General features: G+C 25.9%; 2 protein-coding genes across 3 annotated transcripts in view; one reads left to right on the forward strand and one right to left on the reverse strand.

Annotated features, from left to right (window-relative positions):
* The window catches only part of LOC107439916 (uncharacterized), a 10,721-nt gene extending 5,875 nt beyond the window's left edge, over window positions 1-4,846 (forward strand). Inside the window, exons 4-5 of one of the 2 annotated variants that reach the window (XM_016052662.3) lie at window positions 1,066-1,127; window positions 3,443-4,846. In XM_016052662.3, the coding sequence (XP_015908148.2) occupies window positions 1,066-1,127; window positions 3,443-3,480 (100 nt within the window). In that variant the 3' untranslated portion in view covers window positions 3,481-4,846. The remainder of the gene's footprint in view (window positions 1-1,065; window positions 1,128-3,442) is intronic. The other variant, XM_016052663.3, reaches the window with a different exon arrangement.
* A 1,214-nt stretch (window positions 4,847-6,060) lies between these two features.
* LOC107439915 (nephrocystin-4) overlaps window positions 6,061-18,096 on the reverse strand; it is a 42,459-nt gene continuing 30,423 nt past the window's right edge. The window contains exons 21-28 of the mRNA XM_043048964.2: window positions 17,673-17,865; window positions 17,515-17,592; window positions 16,075-16,216; window positions 13,885-13,988; window positions 12,622-12,788; window positions 10,702-10,842; window positions 9,169-9,304; window positions 6,061-6,317 (exon numbers count right to left, since the gene is read on the reverse strand). Coding sequence (XP_042904898.1) covers window positions 6,081-6,317; window positions 9,169-9,304; window positions 10,702-10,842; window positions 12,622-12,788; window positions 13,885-13,988; window positions 16,075-16,216; window positions 17,515-17,592; window positions 17,673-17,865 — 1,198 coding nt within the window. The 3' untranslated portion in view covers window positions 6,061-6,080. The remainder of the gene's footprint in view (window positions 6,318-9,168; window positions 9,305-10,701; window positions 10,843-12,621; window positions 12,789-13,884; window positions 13,989-16,074; window positions 16,217-17,514; window positions 17,593-17,672; window positions 17,866-18,096) is intronic.

The raw sequence follows: 18,096 nt of genomic DNA on the forward strand, positions 1-18,096 counted from the left end.
ACTTGTAGGACTCATCTTCACAGTAGAATATATTAGAAAAATGATCATGATTAATTTGTTTTTCTCTAACTTCTAATATAAATTGCTGATTTGAAATCTAATAATATCACACAATAGTTTTTCTTAATAAAGTAAGGTAAAGGGTAATAATAAAGTTTTGATTAAGAAGGTAAAAATTAAATAAAAATCCAAGTTGGTGTTAATTTATTTTTTCTCTTGATTTATTCTCACTTTTGCCTGTTCCTGAATTATGCACTTAATTTCTGATAGGTAATATGTAAAGTTGAAATTTCATTTTTACACTTTAGAGATTTCATTCTTGACTTAATAAATTTCAGAGCTTTATTTTATGGCTTGCAATTATTTATGATATGTGTGGATGAATTGTAATAATCTTCTGTTATGTAATAAACTACCGTGTGATCTGTTTTTATCCTAGCAAAATCATATATTACCCCTAAAATTTACCTAAAATTTTTTGAAAAAAGTTCCTAAAATTACCCTAAAATTAAAAAAAACTTTGCTGCTTCCCCTGTATTAACACAAACATTCCAAGTTCTATCATATCTGATGCCATTTCAATATGGAGTAAAAAAAAAATGTGTACATGATTAATTACAAAAATTATTGTAGATATCTAACTTACCGTATTATAGATGGTTCATGCCTTATAGCGACCCATTAGGTAACTCATCAAAGTGGCTAATTTATTTATTTTTAAACCAATCTACCGTGCAACACAAATGCTCCATCAAAAAGTCCTCCATGAAAGCAAACTTCTCCAAATACTTGATCCAGGAGTTCCCATGACTTCTGGATTGGGTTCAAAATTAAAAGGCTATGGAGTTGAACATTGCTAGTCGTCAACTCAGAATTGGGTCAACCCCGGTTATAAAATAAAATGATAACTCACAATCTTTCTCACTGAAAAAAAAATGACCTCTTTTGTGTATTTATCTAATTTGCATAGTGCAAGCATAAAGTACCTAAGCTTATCTCTTATTTAAATTTTTAATAATTTGCCAATTTAATTTTGTGTTTATAATTTGAATGGTTTGTTTTTAGGGTAAGCTTGGAAGATCCAAATTGGCTAATTGAGTGTCTACATGAAAGTCAACCATTTGGAGGTAAATAAAATTTTATTTACAAGTATATATTTTTTTTATTGACAATATTCCTCTAATGATCTTCCTTATTTTGCTACAATAATTTTAGCATTGTCAGTTAATTAAATTGCGTTATGAAGTTCATAACGTAATTGTTACTAAACTGGTTGGAACTGATTTGTTGCACATTAGCACCGGATGTTTGACATACTTTTATCGCTAGCCACTTCTGTCACGTACGAAAAGTTGAATAAAATATTATGACCCTTTTAAATTAAAAGTTTGCTTGTATTATTGTCATTTTTAAATGCAAAACATATATTTAATAACGGATTGTATATTTTGTGAATAACTGTTCAGTATTAAATGTTATCCCTCAAGTATCTGTTTTGTTATACGTCTGCACCTGATGCTGAAAAAGGAATCAAATTTTGCAACCCTATGAAATTTTCACCCTATGAAAGTTCATTTGTATTTTGCTCAATTTTAAACAATCAGTGTAGGGTATGCCGGGCAGTGGCACTATAAGAGCAAAGCTAAAGAACTCAACTATTAAAAAAGTGAATGTCCATTACACCAGTAAATTGCATGTTGGGATAATACTTGTATCTTCAAGCCAATACTGTGTATCAATTCAAAATTAATTTGAAAATTATTAACTTATACAGGCAGATAGTTTAAAAAAATACATTCAGGAAACAATCAAACTTAAACAAACACTAATAACAATTTTACACAATGTGTTAAAGTTAACATGAAAATCCCCTTCTAATCTAAACAACTGGCCAATTCCTTAACATTAACATGTTATACGAAACACTTGCTCCTCTCCCAATAATAACATTGCAAAGTAAAATCGAAACCCCATGTTAGCAGTTATTATTGCATATGTTATGGAGAAAAAATATCTCAAAATGAGTGAAAAATCATAGTCAACAGGTTACTTAATTATGTTCCCTGATTTATGTATGAGGCACTATTATTCATATTGAATAAAATAAAAAAAAGTAACTTTCACACACAACTAAATTCAGGCCACTTTAAAAACAAATAGCCTTGCATGTGTGTTAGATATTTTATAATGATTCACTAATGCTGTTAAATATTTTTCAGTATGGTCAAAATTTTTAGTTAGTGTAGTTTTTATACGGCCTTCCATTTATTTTTTATCTCTATTAAATTATTATTATAAAGATCAAAAAATGGTTTTTCTTTTAAAAAAAACATTTCTTTATCTTTATAATAATAATTTGATGTTAGTGGATTTATATTAAAATATTCCACGAAATAATCAAAGGGATGCAAATGTCGACTACTGTGCAGTTTAGTTATTACTATGGCATTATGGTAACCCTTTTAAAAATTTGATTTTTCCTGAACACTCCTAAAGTAATTCTTTTATTTTCTGGTATAAATCATCCTAAAAGACAGACATGGACTTGTTAAACTATAAAAAGGGCTCAGACTGGTGATTAAATTTTCAAAAATTTTTTTTAATACCTTTAACATGCAGTCTTCTCCGCATAGCAAAACTGGTTTTTCCATGTTATTAGATAGGAAAATAGTGTATTGGGGAACAGCATTCTCACAATTTTGCCTATTTGCTAAACTGCCAGTGGGTTAAACAAACATTTGGTTTAGTTATTAAGTACAAAAAAATCTAAAATTTATTAAGGAATAAAAAAAATTGTGATCTGCTTCTTCTATTCAGTGTTTCTGCTTTGTGAGGCTAACATTATTTGCCTAATGACTTTTACTTAGCTCTGGTGGGCTCTGACCTCCAAGAACATGCCCGAACTCATCTCTTGCATCTCTGATTTTCAAAACTAACTTCTCAAATTCCAGCCTTGTTCAATTCTACTTAAACAATCTGGCAATGTCCGATAATCCTTATTAATTGCGTCATACTGCTCCAAACCACTTTCGGTTGTAAATTTTTTTGGAAAATAATTTTTGTTCTGTAGGTTTATAAGTTTTAGTACAAGAATAGACAAAACTAAAGCTGTTCTTTGTGTCTCAGTATACTATTTCCCCAAACATTTATTTGTGTTTTTAACCCTAAAAAACGGATTTTTTTTTTACGTGCTATTTTTATACTTATTTTATCAATGTATTCTAAAGTTTTTTTATGATTCAAAATCGTAATTAAAACTGTTTAAAAATTACCCTTTGATGCGGCAAAAGATTCTAACAACTATTTATTTTGTTTCCCTTAAAAGTATTTATTAAAAAAGAATACTTTCTTTTCCTATTTATCTCATACCTTTATTTATATGGGACAAATAAACTTTGTTTTTTAAAAATATAAACTGATAATAAATATTACTTTTTTATAGCTTCTGATGAATGTTTGAAATGTTATCAGATATTATAATGCCTGAAAGAAACCTTCTAAATCTATATTCTCAACTCAAGCAAGATGAAGTTTATTGTTTAATATTTACTTTACAACCCAAAATTCTCATTTCTAAGTAAATTAAGTTTCCTTATTATACAAGACTAATCAACCTTTATTATTAAAATGTTTAGATATTTCATTATTAATAATGCTTTTATTAAATAGAGAAAAAAAAAACTTTTTTTATGGTATTAAATTTTGTTCAAGCAATTTGTTGGCTGATAAAACTTACGGAAATTATTTTAGCAAATTTGATTGCTATTTAAGGATCGTTTTTACATTAAGCTATGGAAATGAAGATTTATTTTTATTTGAATGACTAAAAATATTTTTACTTAATCAAGACGACTTAAGTTTTAATCGTATTGAAATTTTTTATATTTAAAGTGTTTTATGTAAAAATATTTTAAAAACTGCGTGTTACATATTTATTGAAAAAAAATTTTTATTTGTTATCTTAAGAAGTCTTTATAAAGTTTTCTCCTTTGACGATTGTAATTTTTACAAAGATTAAAATTAAATAAATGGGAATAACTACAGTTAATAGCTTATAACAAAATTGATAGAATCAATGTATTTAATTATGACATAAGTAAAAGTTATCAAACTATTTTGTTCTGCATTTATCTTATCTGTTCTATTAGTTGCATTGTATTATGTAAATCCTAGATCACTATGTCAACATTAAATCGAAAGAAACATTAATCCAAAATAAATGTCTAGGGAGTAAGTGACTTATTATGAAACTTCATCAAATAGAAAAAGGAAAAGGATTCCTTTTCAAATATTCCCTGATGTATTTTTATAATAATCAACTGAATTTTGTTTAAATAGGAATAAATTAATTGCCATTACAAAAATAAAATTCTAATACAATGCTCATAAGATTTTTAAAAAAAATATGTACATATATGTTAATTGCTTCTTTTATTTATGGAATTTGACTAAAATTATTAATTTGTTTGAAAAAAGTAATGAACTATTGTTGTATTATATTTACTAATAATGTGTATGTTATTGTTTGCATGGCTTATAATTTTTGTTTTGATATTAATATGTATGATACCTTAATAGAAAGAGAGTTAATACAAATGATCCAGTTATAATATTTAATTCAAAGCTGTATGTAACATGTTTAGAATGTATATTAAAGTGGCTGAATCAATGCATTTAAAAAAAAATATTATTTTTAACTATCTCTGCCTAAAATGAACTGTGAAAAATTGAATTTTGAATATAGCTGTTTTCAGCTTGTGATTGACTTGTGATAGAAGTTTTATAAATACTTTAAATTGCTATATATATTTTAGTAATTATTTTTAATAAATATTATTGTTCCTTATGATGATATATTTAAAAAATTTGTTTCAAACATTGTTTGGGGATACAAAATAGTTTTCAATTTTAATCTGATTTTTTACTGATTTCTTCCACTACCATCTTTTCAGTTGTAAAATTAATGTAGTTTGGAAATACAATTTATCATTTTTTTTATTCACTATGATTACATTTTTTTCCTTTCAAATTCTGAGTAATTAACAAAACATACATTTATATATCCTTTTAAATTAAAGATTATTTTTTTCAATATGGATAAATTTATATTTCAATAGCATTGTTTCCTTGGGTACAAACTGATTCTTTTAAATATCATTTCATTATTTTTAGTAACTTATTTCACTCCTCTTTTATATTCAATTTATTTGTGACCCTTTAAAACGGAATTTGTATCCATAATGATATCCTGCCATATAATGTATAAATATTTAAAAAAAAGTATTTTTAAACATGTTTGTTACATTTTTAACAACACTATTTGAAAAAAATAAAGATGCTTCGAGTCTGAGTTGTGTTTTACTTTAAGGGAGCATGAGCACTTTAACTGAAAACATTGAATTCTCAGGGAATTCGAAAATAGCACTGGAAAACCCGGAATTTTCAAGGAAAATTAAAATCAATAGTCATATTTGACTTCCATTGTGCAAAATTGTGGCCACTATGATGGTCACATGTCCTAGTTTCAATCAAAGGGCAGATATAAGCTAACCAGACTGCTAACCGTGGGTAGAAATAAGTTTCAAGAATTTCTGATTTAATTTAAAATAATTAGAGAAAAAAATTTTCAAGAAAAAAGGTACCCTCTAACTTTAATGTAATTGTTTGGATTTTCAAGTAATAGCATACAATATTTTCAATTACGAAATTGGAACATAAACTTACTTTCATACAGAATCAACACGCCTTTATTCTGACGGATTCAGCATTTTTACCTTAAAATTATGAAGGAAGTAGCTGCAATCTAAAAAATATGATTCAAACCAAACAGATTAATTAAGAGACCTGTTCGATTAATTTTATCCAACTCATCTGGAGCTATTAATGTAAGAAAAAAAATAAACATTTGGCAACGAAATTGGAATCTAGAAGTCATTTTACTTAAGAATCAGGCAGAGTTTAGTCAAGACTAGAAAATGAAAAAAATTTATCTAGTCTGGTACAAGAATCTAAGGACGCATTTGTTATTTTACAAGAAAGAAAGAGATAAAAGTGAGCATATTGAAATAGTATTAGAATCTTTATTGACAAACAACTTTTATGCAATAAGTCTCTTCATTTTTGTCACTGGTGTCATTCATATATAAAAATATGGTTTCTGTGAAGATATAATCTTGAGGCATAAAATATAGTCCTATTGAATAACTCTTGCCAGGAGGCACTGAAAATTCACTTTCCCTCAAGTTTAACATATGAGGGTGACTAGAATATAAAAAGAAGCTCCGAGTTTGATGATATGGGTTTGAGTAAGTAATCCGCTGTAATAAAAATTTTGCAATATTTAAAACAGACATATTTAGTTTTCATGTGATGCAATCTTATATACTTTACAGAAAATCTTCAAAACCACATGGATGTTTTAAGTGCCCCATAACTACAATTGTAAAATATCCAGCTTTTTATAGCTTGAGTAAAATACCTGGGTATTTATAAATTTTACTGAAAATTCAATGATCATATTTTTCTTTTGGATTTTACAAAATTATACATATTTAAGGTGCAATTAAGATTTGCTTACATTGTTAATAGTTAATTAGTTATTTACTAAGAAGAAAACTTCAATGAACATGTAATTTATTGGAATCATATTTTTATTTGAGAGTGGCTATGATTTAATCATCCTGAAGTTCACATTTTGATTCATAATATTTGTGGTTTCTAAACTAGGAAAAATTTACCAAAATTACGTTTTTAAATTGCAAAATTTTTTTCAGATTAAAATTTAGTATACAAAATTTTTGCTGCATCTGAATAAAATTTAACCCTTCTCGAATCCATATTTAGTAGTGATGATATTTGAACAATAATGCTTATTTAAATGAGCGGTAAATTTTGAGTTTTTATATAGTTATTAGTAATTAATTAAAAAATATAGAGTTTAACATTAATAAGATTTTAAAAGGGGTAAAAAATACATACTAATGCTAGCTTGTATGTTTCCAAAATTTTTGCCTATCAAGTTAAATAGGTTGTTATGCTTCTTTCCTAATAAAAAAATTGTTCTGAGGGAAGAGGAACTACTAATTTTATCTACATTTAAAATTAAATGTTCAACATATTAAATAGCTCTAAACAAAGGTTTACATATATTATTTATTGCCTGAAATATAATTAATAAATAAAATATCTATATTAATTTTAATATACCTAATGTTTTAACGAACTGAAATTTAATTATAATTACAGGAATGAAAAAAAAATTTATTTATTAAATTTTTGTTATTTAAATATACATAAAATGTATTCGAATTTTTTTTTTTAAATATGATTTTAAGTCTGATTAGGATATAGCAAGTGAGATTGATAACTAAAGCACACAAATATACAATAATTTATCTGAAACAAATTTTATTTGCAATTATCTTTCATTCCAAACTGATATAACTTTATTTGATAATTTTTAAACAATAACTACTACTTGTTTAACTGTCTAAATAGTCTTGTATTCTAAAGGCTAAGTAGTCTTTTGCTCATAGTTTGAAAATAATTCAATATAAAAATTAAATTGCGTGGTTCAGAATTTTTGTGCTTCAAATGAAATTTTAAAATTTCACTAAAATATCAATGACTTTAAAAACAATCATTTTTAATACGATACAAAAAAAAAACTATTTAAGCACATTTCAAATTATTTTAAACCATTTGATTAAAATAAACCATTCAATTAAAATAAAATAGTTTTCTAGTTATTTAAAAAAAAAAAACTAGATATAAAATTTCTAGTTTTAGTTTGATCACTTATGTTAAATTTACAGAATTAATAACAATATACAAATTAAAGAAACTCAATCCCTGTGCTCATTCATTTTCTTCTATTTCATCAATTTCTATTTTTTCTAGAAAAGCGCTGAACCTTCAATTAAGTCTACATTGTGGTAGTGCACAATGCAAACCTTTTTACATTACTTTAAAATGTTTCAATGTAGTTCATCTACTAGATATTTTTAGTTTTTTTTTTTTTTTAATATTTTTCTAGAATTGATAAATTTTAAGTTTTAATGTTTATTTTTGAATATTAAATATATTATTTCCAGAAAGTTATCTAAATTTGTTAAAACTATAAAAATTCCTTAGAACACTATGCTGATTGTTTTGGCTAAAGAGCAAAACTAATTGTTAAACCTTCCTCAAAACACAAATTTATTTTCATATTTTGTGAGATTTAGTTTTAACACATTTTATTTGATGATACACATTACATAATGAATTGATGTAACCATAAAACACTTTAAAACTACTGAAAACCTTCAAAATCCAAATAGGTACCAAAACAGAGTTCCTATTCACAATACAAAAGTCTTATTTATCAAATTTTGTGAGATTCTTGGTAAAACCTTCTTTCAGATTGTAATTTACTGATTCTTAGTATATCTATTTTCAGAAATATACTAAAATACTGATTTCCCCTTATTTTAATTCTATTTATTTTGCTGGAAGATAAACATTTACTGGCTTATTTATTTGTTGTACATGCATTACGAGAATTTAAAAAAAAAAGCATATTATAATTCTAAAATATTGTTTTTAAAATTAATAATTAATTTTCTTAGAGTATTTTATTAAATTTAAAAAAATTTTTAGATATTAATGATATGTTTTATAAATATTTTAAAAACATTTTTAATATTCTATGAAAAATATTTTATGAAAATTTACTAAGATCTATTATACAATACAGTGGTCACAGTGCCCTATAAATAATTAGGATGCGGAAACTAATTTACTTTTAAACTAATGGACAAAAGTTTTAGTTTGATTTGAAGCTCTCAAAATATGTAACTTTTACTTTAAAAAATATCACAGGGTACAGTTCTATAACTAAACATCATTACTTAATTTGTAAATATGCCATGGTAGATAAAGCATATCATTTAACCTAAAAATAGGCGAAAATATTATAATCTTCCTACCAGAACTTTATATAAAATAATAAATTATTTATAAAACCTTATATATTGCAATCATTTTTATATCAATTACTTATAAAAAATTGAAAACATTATATTCTGGTTTCAATAACCCTATATATTAAAAATAATTTGTAGATGCATATTTATCTGAAATTACATTTTCATCAGCTTAAAAGAACAATAAAATAAAGCAATATACCTTAGCAGTCTCTTTTCCAACAGAAAGGTGAATTTGAAAGGCTTTGGAAACAGAAGGCTTTTGGCATGAAAGTACAAGCAACCAAGTTTGAACAACTTGTTCTTGAGACTGGTCAACCATAGTAATTTGAAAATGTCTGAAAAACAATCATTCATAGCAAAATACTTAGCACAATTATAACAAAAATTTAGTTTCATGATGTTATACAGAAAGATAAAAAAAACTTCAAAAAATCGCATGGCATTTCTTTAAGTAATGAATGCATGTTGATTATATGTTTCAATTTGATTAAAATTCTCAGTAGAAATCAAAAAAGTATTATAATTTCTTCTTATAACATTGTTTCAAATGGAAACCCCTTTTTACCAGTGATAACCACGCTATTGCAGCAGTTTTTGAATAAATAATATCCAAGTGATCCAGTTTGGTTTTTAAGGTTAGACAGCTCTGTATGTGATCTGTTAGACCGAACCCTGGTATTAAACTCGAAGCCAGAGTTTTTTTATTTTATTCATTTTTTTTAAAAAAGAGTGTTTTATTTGTAAAATCTCAATTGTCCAAATGTTAATAAAATTCTGCATTGAATAATAACAGTAAAAAATGGGCATGTCATAAAGGTTTAGAAATATAGCCTCAGAAAAGGAAATTATATCAAAAATCTTGTAAATTTTATTTTGGAACAAATATATATTTATCATTATCCTGTTTCAAATTTAGGTTAAAAAAATATTTCGGCACTCAAATATCTATACACTTACACAAAAAAATAAGGGGAAAAGTATCATTTAAGGCATTGAAATTCAGTAAATCTTACTAATTTATTTATTACTTAGGTTTGTTTGAAAACTAAATTTTAGTTTTCTTTAATATTGAGCTTAGTTTAGAGTTAGGCTGTAAAATGTTTCTTAATTGTTAATTAAAACATAAATATTGAATAGCAGTTCCTAGTTAAAAATGCTTAGAAAATATGTTTAAAAAATTTAAAATATTGTAATAATCATCATTATCAATAGTTATTAATAGACTGAGTTTACTTACAAAAAGCAGAGTTCAGAAAGATATAGGTTAAATAAAATTACATAAGATCATTTCCTTTGTTAGAAAATCTCCTAAATCAATATCTTAGAACTAAGTTTCAAATTGGACAACTAGAACACTACAGAGAGAGTGTAATTAAAATATTTATTAGAAATAAAACATAATTATTGGTAATTATTAAAATCTTAAAATCATTACAAATCTAAAGCTTAACATCATTGTTATTGAGTTTTGGTTGAACATACCCCTTTTCTTAAAAAGGAAATTTATATCTGTTAAAAACTTTAAGAAATTGACAAAGTGTTTAATTGATATTTTAACAGTTACAGTTAATTTTAATTGAAAAATTAATAAAAATTGGAACTATTATCAACTTAGACAACTATTATCGAGGAAACGAAGGACTCTTAAAAATAATCCTGATGGCGAACTGCAATGTTCTTTCAAAGTATTTCTTTATAATGATGAAACATATTAAAAAATATAAACCATTACTTTATTCCAGGTATGAGTGATCTCATATTCATGGATAATTCTTGCACGGCAAATGGAGATAAAATAAAAGCCTCATTTGGATCTAACAACAAATCTTGAGAACTTGAAAAGCATCTAACCAAATTAGTGGCATGTGTACCCCTGGAAGTATAAGCAAATTACATTGATAATATATTTATCTCATTTTCTATTTCATAATACATAATAACTAGAGTGTAAAGATATAACATAAATTAAAACACAATAGCTAAAATTTTCCCCATGTGAAATAAGATTTTTAAAACAGAATGAGAGGCTGCAAATTTTTACTAAAAAAAAAGCCTACCTAGAAATCGCTTAGATGGTTGAATCTCAATTAAACACAGCTGTAGAGAAATACCTTGTTCAGGTAAGAAAATATCTTGGATATTCCAATGTAGCAAATATTGATTAAAAAGTATTTTTTTTAATGTATAATATATCAGGATATTAATAATTTAATTAATGAAAAAGAATAAGAATGAACATAAAATTTAATGTCATATAACTGTTATGAAATTGGTTGATGAAGAAAGAAATATTAATATTTTGTTTTCATTTATCCTTTAGATGAATTTACTAATACAGTAAAGTCCCGATTATCCGAGTAAATGTGGACCACGTAATAGATTTTACAAATACAAAATTTATACAAGTACACCACATACAATTCATATTATATTTAAAAACACTTAAAGAGCATACTTTATGGGAATTAAAGAGTGTTTACTTAAAAAAGTCCTTAATTTTTTTGTTTTACTTACTTTGGAGCTTTTCTGCAGCAATGTCTTGCCTTTTTTTCAGAGATAACAGGAAGGCTGGTATCACCACGAATATATAGAACAACAATTTTCTTGTTGTTCCATATATTCAATTGCTCTTTTGATAACTTTTAGTCCCTTTGTATGAGAGACTTTTATATGCTTTGATTTTCATCGGCACTGTCTTCGTCATTTTAGCAAGATTAATTTTCATTATTGACGATATTAACAGTCATTTCATCGGTAATCCCATGTTGTTCGTCAGCTTGTTTTCTTGAGTGTTTGGATGATAAAATACAGAAGTTTTTTTGGTCGTAATTTTAAAAATAAAAAATAAACTGAATCAAAAAAATATTTGAAATATTTCATAGCTCGGTTAAAGTGAAAACTGGGATAATCAGAGCTCAGATAATTGGGACTTTACTGTATTTTCATTCTACAGGAACAAATTTTACTTCAAATCAATCAGAATAATTTTTTTGGTGCCCAACCAGATAATACTATCCTGGTTCATCTCGATTGTAATAAAATAGCTTCATTCCAAAAAATAAAGTTTGGAATATTTTGAAAACAATATAATAGACTTTAAGAATATTATAATATAATAAACTTTTAAAAAATTATTCAAGGAAAGCTGGCAAAAACCATTACAATGAAACTTTAGCCTTCACTATAATTGTTCGACTCAACTTTTTATTTCATCCAAAAAACTGGAGGTTTATCTCAAGGCAAAATAACTGAAACATTGAATTAGAAAAACATGCTTTGATATTATGATTTAAAGATTAAAAATTCATTTACGACTAAAAATTGCTTTCGTATTCTTCTATGTTTTGTACTATGAAAATAGCATTTTACAAATCTAGTACTAAAAAAGTCTGACAACCCATTATTACCTAAAACAACAGTTATGAAAATTTTGCGATTTACAATTTAATTAAAATTTTGTGATGATTATGTATCAATAATAAATCTGAAAAATAACATGGAAACAAACTAATACATACAAAAAAAAACATACTATTATATAATCAAAATATGTTGTCACGCTTCATTGAAAAACAAATCTATACTTAATGATAGTGTTTAGGTCGATTTATTTGGAAATTAAAAGTATAACTAAGAATTAAATACTTAATACCTTATGAGCAATGAAGATCTCATGAGCTGACCAGCAACACATGATAAATCAATTCTTTGAAAAGCACAAAGAGAGACACGCCAAGTTTGATAAGGCACAATCTGGAATTCATCACTGTACACAAACACATAGAATTCACTACATTTTCCGGATGACTTTGTTGGGGCCTAAAAGATATTATCACAATCGTAAAGATTTAAAACCTTTAATAAATATTTCTTTACAAATGTATTCAGCCAAAGATAATTTAATCCCTTTCTCAAATATAACTTTCTATAAGAAGATAACAAGAATTTTATAGTACAGCATAAAATTAAATGCTAAAATAAATTAACTTCTATAAAAGTTAATATAATATAGTTTCATTATTTTAAAAAATTATAAGTTAAAAAAAAATTAAAAAGACATGCTGTTAGCAAATTGAAATAAGTTGTATACTTTATTATTTTGACGAGTGTAATAAAGACAACTAGAATGAAACCCAAAAGGAAAAAAAAATCTATTGTCTATAATTTAAAAATATTATTAATTAAATACACTTTCGAAAAATATTTTGAAATGAGGTGTATAAAACTCTTAAAAGAAGAGAAAAAAGCATAGGCAGTATAAACTTTATAGTGTTATATAGAACCTCTATTTTTGTAAGTAAGTTATGAATGAATTAAATGAATTGACAATTAAAATGCAAAACAAATCAGGATAAAAATTTAATTTAAAATTCTAAACAAAATTTCATTGAAAAACATCATATATAGAAGTTTTAACCATGACCTAGATAGAAAAAAAATGAAACAGAAAAAAAAGAATTGAACAAAATTTAAAAGTTTGCACAAGTCTATTTAAGAATACAAAATTCGATAGTCTAAATGAAATGAAAGTCCTGATAAGAAATTAGCAGGAAAAATGAAACAAATAGTTTCTAATTATGTAAGTCCAGGATGTGTTAAAATATTATAGAAAATTGAATTGCTTAAAAGAATATCATATTTTTTTGTAAACTATTTTGCCAACTGTTATAAAACACAATTTACACAAGCAATGCAATGACAATAGAAAACAGAAAAACAAATATTTAATGATTCAAAACTGTATAAAAAGTATTTAACAAAAAGATATCTGAATGCAAAACCATAGATAATTGATTTATTAGTTTTGCACAAATTGTTAATTGAGTACTCAAGTTAATTACTGTAGTACTGAAACTTAAGTAACAATAAATAATTACCCAATCAATAATTTATATCATTCATAATTGTAACATACTTTTACAAGTATCTTGACATTCATTTCACTACTTTCATTCTTCTGTATCGTACAAACCACTGAAGAATCAGATATTTGTAAATCAATTTCATTCATGCTATTATCTAAATATATAAAAAAAATTAAAATATATAAAAAGAATAAAAATGTATAAAACAGAAATTTCAAAAAAATTTTGCAAGTCTAGAAAAGATAGCAGATTGCCACCAATTTGTTTTGGGGAACATCATAGGATTGCATTGATGTTTAATGATACAAGTGCTGTAACTATACAAACGGAACTAAGCTTAATTAGCTATTATTTGAATTAAGTCTGATGCAAAAACACTACAATAAAATGAGAAATCACTCAGGTATCTTGAGAGCATAAAGCACATTTTTAATTAACGGAGATAAAACCTGTGCGTCACAGTTACACTTTGTGTAATGTTATAATTATTATTCTTTTCTTTTAATAATTCTTAAACCTTTACTTACCATTAATATTATAACACGTTAAGTTTATTCCATGCAAAATTTTCAAGTGATTTTTTGTAATTAAGGGATTTTTTTCTCAATTTAAATATATTGATTATAATTTTGACTGGCAAAAATTTCACTTTTCAATTGGAAAATCTTAACCTTCTATTTGGCTTTCTTTGCTTTTAACAATCATTGCACTTTCTGTCTGATATTAAATTTTCTGTGGGTAAGTGAAAATCCCTCTTTCCTCGCCTTTGGCGACATCTTTCGAAAGAAGATGTCATTATAAGTATTTTATGACTTTGTTTTTCATAAAATCGCCGACTGTAGGCGATAATTTCTTGTTTTCATTTATTTTTTTGAGGGCTTACTTAGTCAATTTTAATCATCCACTTTTCAAACTTTCTTCTCCATGAATTTTAATTGGTTATCTCCAGCCTGGTTTTTCTCAGTCAAGAAATTTTTCTCAATATATTGTGACACTCACTTGCTTGCCTTCCATACACCAAGGAGTGTATGTCCTGCCATTTCTCTCTCTGACTTTTGTTCGTATCGATGGAATTATTTCCTTTTTCTACATTCGTTTTTCTTAGCTTCAATATTAACATTTATGTTTATCAGTTATATAAATGTCCTTATATCTACCATTTTATACCTTTGAATGATTTTTTAATATTTTAGATCCTTTCAATTTAAGTGTTCAGTTTAAGCGCTCCTGTATTTATCTTATCACCCTTTAATTTTATCCTTCTCTTGTATCTTTCATTACATATTAAGCTTTATTGTAAAACCCCCATTTCTAATTTTAGGTATGTCATAGTTAAAATTTTGTTTACAAGAAAGGAATGTTTTTTATTTTGTAAAATTGTCTGAGTATTGCAGACAAGAATATAAGTTAAAAATTATTTTTAAAAAAGTGTTGTTCAATAAAAAATATCTTCATTTCAATTGCATTTTTCTCATCAATATCGCCTGTATGTGGTGAGTATATTTTGTTGTTTTGTGACCATATGACATTTTTTAATTGGAAACATCTCGTCACTATCTTTAATGCAATGTTTGTATTTGGTATAGCAAGTAATTGTCATATTATCATAAATCTTTCATTTTGATTATTTTTAGTGTCGACCTTATTCCAAATTTGATGACATCAATCTGTTCAATGTTAATATCAGGTAGAGTGAACATTGCATCTATTGGATTACTGTCTTACACTTTGGTTTCTGACCACCATTTCTTGTAAACGATCATGGTAACTAGAAAAACTATGGTTTTTATAGTTATATATTTTAAAAATAAATGTTCTAATTTACAGATCTAAGCTTTTGTAGATACTGTTGCTAAGATATTGCAATTTTTAAGTACTACCACAAACCAATTAACAAAATTTGCGATTTTTTTTAATCAAAAGCATATTTATCTAATTTTTACAGCTTTTAGCCCATAGCGGTGACAGAAGATATCAATACAGTGTACTAATTCATCCTTCTTAACGAGGATAGTTGGCAATTTTTCAGAACTAACGCTAGATTTAAGATATTTGATTTCTTTAGCCCAAACTATCAAATATCCATATTTAAAATGCTAATATAAGAGATTTCTAATTTAGTCTAAGCAGAGCTCATTATTAAAAAACAATATTGAAACAATAAATATAGCATAAATGCGAAAATAATCATTTAAAAATAAATAGGGGTAAGAGTGCATTACAAAAAAATAATAAATTACCTCTGCTGATCTGTATGCTTTTCTTAAACATTGAATTCTCAATGGAAAGAAATTTGAAAACATGAGTGAATGAAGGTGGAAGAGGTTGTACTTTTAAATTCAGAACTGCTAGTAGTGTGCGTTCTTCAGTCATGAAACGAATCTAAAAATAAATGTATTTATCAATATCAAACAAGCACAGAATTAAGTACATTTAACACAAAGCGAAAATACATCAGTCAAGGAAAAAGTTCAGTGAGAACTATAAAAAATTTATGCAAAATATTAAAACTAATATAGAATATATCTTACACCTAATTATAATTACTGAATTTGTGATGCAAAAAAATAATAAACTAATAAAAACAATAATACAGTGACTGCACATTGTTTCATCCTTTTTCTCATGAAATATTTTATTCTCAATAGTTCTTTTTCCTCATTTTTCATTAAAACGGTTACAAATATTGTACCACTACTGTAGTTACTAGTATACTTAAGCTCTGCTTTCATATATGGAAAGCCCTATCTTTAAAAAAATTGCATGAAATAAGAAAAACTAATTTCGTCATCTATATATAAATTTCACCATAACTCGTCATTATATTGGGTTTTGAGCTTTCCTAGTGATTAAAATGTGCTAATTTTTAGATGGCTTCAAAATACTACAAAAAAAAGTATTTAGAAAACAGTTGGAATCATTGTTTTTTAATTTATATTTTAATTGTTCTAAACCAAACAATAGGCATTGTTAACGAGATATATTAAGTAAGAATGATAAATATAAAATTTGAATGTAAAGGAACTATTATAATGGATGGTGTTTTCTACACTAGGGAACGCTGCAAGCTTGGTACTGCCTCAATTTCCGAGTTACTGTTTCTGTTGTATTTTAAAGCCATTTGGCATCATTGTGTTTTGAGATTCTTGCAAACAATGTATTTGATTACTTATTACTTGTGTTTACAATGCTAACACTACTTGTGTTTACAATGCTAAAAGTGTTAATACTAACGTAAGATGGTGCACAGCTTGCAACAAGAAAAAACAGTAATAAACTTATGGAAAGAAGCCAAATCAAAACTGCCAAAAAAGCGAGTTATTCAAAATCTAGCAACCATGTCACCTTTTTTTAACAATATAGCTCTAAATAACTAAAACAAATTTTCACTTCAAACTCACCAGAATTACATAATAACATTAATATCTTATGAAATACGGCAGATTTGAGCTCAGAAATTATCTAATTTATTTCTTTTACTGAAAACAAAATTATCCGTTTGAAAATATCGCCTAGCAGAATAACATGTAGTAAGCAGCTGCAAACTTTCTAACCGGAACTAGAGCAGGCATACAGCTCGAGATTGTTATTGTTTACATTTCTACTGAAAACACCATCCATATAATAAAGCTTTGTTTTAAAAAATCTAATCGCACTCCTATTAAAAATATTGTAATTACTTTGACAGATGATTGAACAATATTATGAGCTGGAGTGGAAGATAATACATCAGATGTAAAATGATGACCAGAAACTGCCTAGAAAAAGAATGTAGTACATTGTTTAAAATTTTTTGCAAAAAAACAATGAAATGAAAATTTCAATTTTATTTTTTTACTTTAAATAAATCTAGTTGAGTAGGTGGGGCAGTGAAACATTGATAGGTGAAAGGAATATGCACTTTTTCACCAGGCTGTAGCACTATTGATGATTTACTGGACTCAGTGTCAACAAAATTCAACACAGTTGTGTTTTGTGATAGATTATTCATACTTCTGAGGATATGCCATAACTTGTTTTCAACTACAAGACTAAAATGAGAGAAAGGAATCGTTAAATAAATAATTAATCATTAAATAAACACTTGAGTAAGGTTTTAACAGAGGGGAAAAAACAGCTAGAGACTGATAAACTCCTAATTATTTTATATTTTCTTCAATAATCATAATTAAATTTATCACAATGAATTGTACTAAAATTAATTTTTTACGTTTAGATTTTAAATTTCTTTACATGCATGAAACAGGATAATTCTCCAAAAA

Source organism: Parasteatoda tepidariorum, chromosome 4 (assembly GCF_043381705.1).
Source record: "Parasteatoda tepidariorum isolate YZ-2023 chromosome 4, CAS_Ptep_4.0, whole genome shotgun sequence".
NCBI lineage: Eukaryota > Metazoa > Arthropoda > Arachnida > Araneae > Theridiidae > Parasteatoda > Parasteatoda tepidariorum.